The 7418-nt window shown below is 47.0% G+C and overlaps 1 protein-coding gene across 1 annotated transcript; it reads right to left on the minus strand.

The window, feature by feature from the left end:
* Positions 1-931: 931 nt before the first annotated feature.
* LOC124087007 (keratin, type II cytoskeletal 6A) lies at positions 932-5295 on the minus strand. The gene is made up of 9 exons (XM_046435582.2): positions 4692-5295; positions 3892-4106; positions 3506-3566; positions 3259-3354; positions 2968-3132; positions 2343-2468; positions 1983-2203; positions 1752-1786; positions 932-1650 (listed from the first exon to the last, which is right to left on the minus strand). The coding sequence occupies exons 1-9, from the start codon at positions 5235-5237 to the stop codon at positions 1421-1423; spliced, it is 1695 nt and encodes a 564-aa protein (XP_046291538.1). The 5' UTR covers positions 5238-5295; the 3' UTR covers positions 932-1420.
* Positions 5296-7418: the final 2123 nt, after the last annotated feature.

The raw sequence follows: 7418 nt of genomic DNA on the forward strand, positions 1-7418 counted from the left end.
GTGACAAAGATCTTAAGAACCACGTCCTCACTAATCTGAGTCATTGACCAACATGGAACATGGTTTAATCTCATCTGTGCCAACAGTACTTTAAAACAAAATCATTAACCAACACTGCTTTGAGATTTTAGTGATTGATTTTATTGACTTTTACAGCTTCGCTTTTTTTTCAGGGTTATTAAGGTGTGAGGTATAGACAAATAAATTCACCATTTTTAGGTGTATAGTTCTATGTGTTTAACCAGCCTCTTGCAAGAGGCATCTTTCTTGAACTCAAGTACGTCTGGGTTGTGTCAAATTCATCCAACACATTTAGCAGCATGTGGCTACAAATCCACACCCTGAGGTCCTGGATGCTCCTCTCTGTACTATGTGGTTTGATTGATACATCTCAGGGTTTGTATCAAAGCAATCTCTGCAACAGTTATATTAATAATCAGAGAGAGAGAGAGAGAGATGAGTATTGTGCCTTCTTGCCAACAGTTTCTATTTTGTAGGATCTGTGTAGTGTCTCCCAGGGGTGGGGGAATGGGAGGTGGAGTTTCTGAAGGAGTCTCAGAGATAACAGAGGGACCAAGCCACAAAATGATGGTAACAAAAGAAAAAAATAAGTGAACTTCAGTTATAAGATTGTGCTGATCCATCTTCCAGGACCCAATTCCCTCCTAGTCTTAATGCTTTTTAAAAGACTCTACTTGGGGGGAAAATCCTGAAGTGTGGAAGGCTGAAGAGTATTGGTGATCTCCATCTAGAAAATTCCTACATCACGTTAGGTATGGAGCACGGTGCACTGTCAGTGGGAGAGGGATGGTCCCCCAAAGATGATGAACAGTTTGTAGAAAGAGAGATTCAGAGTCAATATGGAGCATGAAAATTATCAACAACAACAAAAAACCCTTAAAATATATTTAAAATGTACTTTATTTAAGAGAACAAATAAAGCCAAAGAGACCAGAGAAAAATAGTGTGGGGATACAGACTCAAAACACCAGAGGGGTTATGTCACATAGCGTTCATTGCCAAGGGAACAGCAAGACCATGCATGGGGCAGATGAGGAATCCCGGAAGGCAGCTACAACAACAGGGAAGTTAGAAATCAGAGGGAGGATTCCTTGTCTGCAGTGGACTCATGTTCAGTTCTTAAATGGAGCATATGGAATAGGCATCACAGAATAATGGCAATTCTTATACAAAGGAACATCACAACGATGTTCCCATGTCTGAGTGACAATGGTTATTGACATTCTACAGATGAGCTGTGGAAACTCAGAGGAGAAGGTAGACAGAGGAGCCAGGAGGGCAGGGGCCTTCCGCAGCCCCAGCTAGAGAGCAGAGGTGGAGGCAGAGGAGGAAAAGATCCTGAGCAGAGGGCTCTACACCAGAGGGCTGAGCAGGGTGGGACAAGGGCCAGTGCAGGACTTCAGTGCTTGTAGCTCCTGCTGGAGGTGGTGGAGGAGTATTTGATGGTGGAGCTGCTGCCACCAGAGGAGCTGAGGCCACCCCCGATGCCTCTGCCACTGCCAGAACTGAAGCCACCTCCAAGGCTGTGACCACTGCTGTAGGAGTAGCTGTTGCCTCCGCCCAGTCCGAAGCCACTGCCGGCACCCCCAGCGCTGCCATAGCCGCTGGACACAGTGGACTGCACCACAGCTGTAGGGAGGACAACAGGACACAGACACCGTGAGCTCACTCTGTCACCTGAGCCAGCTCACAAGGTCAACAACTGGGAGGCAGACAAGCCAAGTACTTACAGATGTTGACGGGTCCAACGCCCTCGCCACTCAGCCTAGGAGGAGAGGAACACAGAGGATGAGCCCTCCACAGCCCATACTTGATCCCAGGAGAAGCCTCCACCCGAGGCTCATGGAGACCGCCCACCCCTGATCCAGAGAGTCTCCTGACAGCACCCATCATTACTGGCCACAATCCCCTGCTCAGGGCCAGACCCCTCCCACAGGTGCTCAGAGGGGTGTGTCACCCACCTGCACTCCTCGCCTTCCAGCAGCTTCCTGTAGGTGGCGATCTCCACGTCCAGGGCCAGCTTGACATTCATGAGCTCCTGGTACTCCTTCAGCAGCCTGGCCATGTCCTGCTTGGCCTTCTGCAGGGCGTCCTCCAGCCCTTCCAGCTTGCTCTTGGCATCCTTGAGGGCCATCTCCCCACGCTGCTCCGCATCAGCAATGGCGGCCTGCAGGCTGGCGCACTGCAAGGGGAAGCAAGGAAATGGGCTTGGAGCCTGGGCCTTCCAGGAGGCTCATCCCTGCTCTTCCTGCCCAGTGAAGAAGAGCCCGGGAGGCTGGACTGCATGGACAAGCAGCCCCGACCCTGTCTCTGCCCTGTACCTGCTTCTTGACGTGGTCGATCTCCGATCTGAGCCTCTGGATCATGCGGTTGATCTCAGCAATCTCCTGCTTGGTGTTGCGCAGGTCATCCCCATGTCTGCCTGCTGTGACCTGCAGCTCCTCATACTGTCGTGAAGGGGGGAGAGGGAGACAGAGAATGCGTGGGGTTTTACATGTGCACAATGCTGTCTCGCTTCGGAGTCAGACAGTGAGTTATCTCCACCTATTGGATTCTCCTCAATGAATTTTAGAAAAGTTGATGTTAAGTGGCTGGACACAGTGGAACCAAGCCACAGAACATCTCAGTTAGGGAACCAGAGACTTCTTAGTTCTTTCAGGGACTGACAATGTTGTGCTCTGTGTCTCTGAGAGCCATCAGTGAGAATGAAGTTTAAGCAAAGATGACTTGGTCCTTATCTATGGGAGCTTGCTCCTGCCTGGGAGTGGTTCTTCTGCTTCCTAGACACGGACATCATATCTGAGAGAGTTTATTCTAAGCATGTGGGGTACAGCTTCTGTGAGAGGACTTTAGCCTCCTTTCAGTAATTCCCCCATGAAGTCAGGAGGCTTCTCGAGCTCAGGGTGGGGCTGGGGCCTCCTTAGCGGCTGCCAAGTCACTGCTCACCTTGGTCTGGTACCAGGACTCAGCCTCAGCCCGGCTCCTCTGAGCGATCTCCTCATATTGGGCCTTGACTTCGGCGATGATGCTGTCCAGGTCCAGGTTGCGGTTGTTGTCCATGGACAGCACCACAGAAGTGTCTGAGATGTGGGTTTGCATCTGAGACAGTTCCTGCAGAGCACAAGGTCCTAAGGTCATCTTGGCCTGGGCTGCTTACCAAGGTGCCCAATGGGGACATAGGACTCTCCACCCTGCAGAACCCATCTGAGTAAAGGAAATAGGGGTGGAGATGCTCACTGCCTCATAGATGGCTCTGAGGAAGTTGATCTCATCCATGAGACTGTCCACCTTGGCTTGCAGTTCCACCTTATTCATGTAGGCAGCATCCACATCCTGGGGAAAGAGCAGACAGTTTGGAGTCAGCTGAGCCCTCCTGCCCAGCCCCCATTTTATCACCATGGCAATGGTCTTGTGAGATGGGAGGGGGATGCAGAGTCATGTCTCTCCTTGAGCAAGAAACTAGAACCCTGATTAATCAGCTCACCTTCTTCAGGGTCACAAACTCATTCTCTGCTGCTGTGCGTTTGTTGATTTCATCTTCATATCTAGGAGAAGAGGGTTGACACACATCTGAGCTAGTGTGTGGTTGAAGCTGAAAAGCAGTCTGGGATCTAACACTTTCCATAGATAGAGAATATCCAACTCTGTGCCACAGAGATCCTGAAGGTGCCTTCATTTTTCAGATCTTTGGCCTCCTGTGTTTATTGATACCCTACTTTTGTTTTATTTTATTTGCTTCTAGCCTTGAATTTTGATATTCACCTCAATGAACATATAGTGCTCAGTGGTCATGCCCACATCTAGCCCTGGCCACTCATTCGTGTCTAGGTGTGAGCCTTGGGATCCTGAGCCCATTCCTCTTTAACCTACTTTTTCTTATTGTCCTCGACCAGGTCCTGCATGCTCCTCAGTTCTGAGTCCAGGCGGCCTCTCTCCCCAAGGATCCCATCCAGCTGCCTCCTGAGGTTGTTGATGTACTGCTCGAACAAAGGCTCCAGGCTCTGCCTCACAGTCTTGGTGCCCTGCTCCTGGAGCAGGGTCCACTTGGTGTCCAGGACCTTGTTCTGCTGCTCCAGGAAGCGCACCTGGAGGGGAGCAGAGTGTGAAAAAAAAAAAAAAAAAAGAAAAAAAAAAAGAAAAGCTTGCATTTCTTGTTTCCATGTTCTCCTCACTCTTGTATGTCACCGGCTGTCCCCTAAACTTTTCCATGTGCCCTGCCCTCCTGGGTCTCAGAGGGGAGGTTCAGAGTGAAGTACCCAAACTCATTCCTCTAGGGAAGATCGGCACATCCTGCAGGGCCCAGGCAAAATCTGGAAGAGCTGGCTGGAGCTGTGGGTGGCCTGGTTCCGAGGGCCATGAAGGCACTCGGGCTGCCACCAGGTGAACACATCTGCCTTCCTGTGCCTCAGCCGTGCTACAGTGGGACACAGAGCTTGTCTCTCTCTCCAATAGTAATCATGGAGCCCTTCGTGGATCACCTTTGAATGAGAATCAGGCTCTGGCTGCCAGTCCAACTAAGAAAGGGGCCCCCAAATGTAGGACTTAGGAGCAAATGGGAACCCCTGTAAAACAGTATTTGCACAAAGCCTGAAAATTCTTCCCTCTCCTCTCCTTCTTTGGTATTTATTACCAGACTCAGAGTGGATTTTTAGGTAGAAATCTTATCTCACCTTGTCGATGAAGGAGGCGAACTTGTTGTTGAGGGTCTTGATCTGCTCACGCTCCTCAGTCCTCACCCGCTGGATAGTGGGGTCGATTTGCAGGTTCAGAGGAGTCAGGAGATTCTGGTTGATGGTGACCTCTTGGATGCCTCCAGGGGGGCACACGGGAAAGCCTGAGCCCCCATAGCCACCACCAAAGCCAGCTGCACCACCGAGCCCAAAGCCACTACCAGCTCCACCTCCAAAACCAAGTCCAGTGGTGAAGCTGAAGCCGCCTCCAACTCCGCTGCCATATCCGCCGCCATATCCGCTGCCCATGACGCAGCTGCCCCCTCCAATGGAGATCCTCTTGGAGGCCCCTGTGCCATAGAGGCTCCTGCTGCCAAAGCCTGCGCCTCTGCATGCTGCCCCCATGCCACCACTGCCCCTGGAGCGGGACACAGATATGCTGCTGAAGCCAGAGCGGCAGAGCCCTGGGGCTCTGGCTGAGCTGGCACTGAAGCCTCTGCGGCTGCTGCTGCTGCTCTGGATCCTCGTGGTGGACTTGCTGGTCATGGTGCCTGGAGATGAGAAGGCTGGGCAAGGCGAGAGAGACTGAAGGGCAGAGCAGAGAGGAGCAGATGAAGGAGATGGACTGAGGCAGAGCTTATATATGGTGTGAGTGGGCTGGGCTCAGGGCTGGAAGGTGAGCTTGCAGATTGGGAAGGGCTGGGCTTTACAAACAGTGAGATCACACCTGGATTATTAGAAAAGTTATGAAATAACCAGATTGCATTTTTGGCTTCCTTTAGTCAGGGAAAACGCTTCTGCCTACAGCTGTGACTTGATCTCAGTACAATAAGACTATTCTCAATTCACTGTAGCTGGGAGTTAGTCATTATCCTAACAAAGGTTCTCCCATGTCTCAGAGCATCCTGAGTGTCCTCTCCCCAATCTTTCTTTTCTCCTAACAGAGAAATTAGGGATCCAAAGAAATCTACTGCATAAGACTTGATAGAAAGATTACCTTTTTTCCCCAATGATTACAAATGGTAATTATAAATTGTTTTTTCTTTATATGAAGTGTGAACCAGGTAGAGATTAGAAGAAACATAAAGGTTGCCTCTATATCGGTCACATAGCTTTAACTATTTCTATGTCATGGACACCCTTATTTCTTCCATAATCTGCCATATTCCAACTCCAGACTATTTGAAAACAAATCATTGACTGTATTATTTTTCAGTGAATAATTCAATGTCAGCATCAAAATGATATACCCTTTGAACATAGTCATAAACCATTTTTAGATTTTAAAAATGTATGCATTCCTTAAAGTCAACAAATGTCTGTTGGATCTCCCAATATCCCTCTTGATATTACTAATTTTATATTTTGTTTTTTTTTCCAAATCTGGATTCCCAATAAGTACCATGTATGTATTATTTGAGTGACATATATTTTAAATGTCTTTCAAATAATTAAAAATTTAAAATATCCCTTCATTTTCCCTTGATTTATTTGTTAAGATAATTAGGTGAATTGTCATATATAGTCTTTCAGTCTGTGGGTATTTCTGATTGCGTGTTCCTGGGGTTCATCTGACATGCTACTTTGTCCTTTCTATTTTCTACCAACTGATAGTAAACATTAGAAATGTATTAAGACTTCTCTCTATATATAAACATTCCTTGTGTACATATAGTAGATTGCCTATTTAAGTATTAGACATTGTTTTCTACGCATTCATTCATATATTTACAAATTAAATTCATAATTCTTTTTAAAAATTTTTGTTAATTGTTTTATAGTACATGTTGAAGGAATAAAATATATGTTCAAGGCCATCCTCACCCAGTTCCTATATATGGAGGCAATTAATGTTATCAGTTCCTTTTGTATCTTTCTCACAATTTTAGTTGGACGTTTCTGTGCTGTTACAAGGACATGTATGAGAAAGAGCCTACTAGAGAGGTGGGGGTTTATATGTGTACAGAGATAGCGGCAACGTAGAAAGGTATTTAAATAAATAAATAAATGTTTACCTTATTTTTCTATTGCTTTCATCTTTAGAGTGTGGATCCTGTCATGGTTCTTTTTTGGCACGTTCTCATCTTTGGATGAGATGAATGCCTTCTGGAACTGCCATTTGCAAAAAAGTATTCTGATATGAGGGGCCAAGGCCATTTCTGTGGTAACAAGAATTCTCATTGTAACACAGGTCTGTGTGAATAATTCCTTTATTCTTTAACTCAACCAACCTTACAAAGATCACTGCACACAGAGGCTCATGGTTTGCCATTTCTCTGCTTTCTTTGCTTTACCACCTAAATGCTACCCCGAGGTCTTTTCTCTGATGCCTTATTTAGCTCTGCCTTCCCAGTTTTAAGAAGCTTCTTGATGAATGGGGTCCTAACTGTGGCTCGCACACCCAGTTCTGTTGGCTTCAAACAGGGATTCTTGGATTTCCACCCGAGGACATGCCCTCTACGTTGATGTAGGTGAGTTTCATGAGTCAACAGCGACTGTCGTGTAGCAAGACCTCAGTGTTAGGCTTTGTTTGGTTTTCCATTGTGGTTGCCATGTTGTCTGATTTTGATTTGTTTGTTTTGAGAGTGTCCTTCACTGGATTTTTTGTTTTTTGAAAGCCGCAGCTGTGGGCATCTTTTCTCTGAGCTTTCTGAACAATTTCATTTTGATTTTGGTTTCTGTGAGAACATTCTTTTATTTTTTGGTTTAGGGATTTTTAAATCTTTT

Source organism: Marmota monax, unplaced genomic scaffold, assembly GCF_021218885.2.
Source record: "Marmota monax isolate L192 unplaced genomic scaffold, Marmota_monax_Labrador192_F-V1.1 WCK01_AAM20220418_F8-fsc00012, whole genome shotgun sequence".
Taxonomy (NCBI): Eukaryota; Metazoa; Chordata; class Mammalia; order Rodentia; family Sciuridae; genus Marmota; species Marmota monax.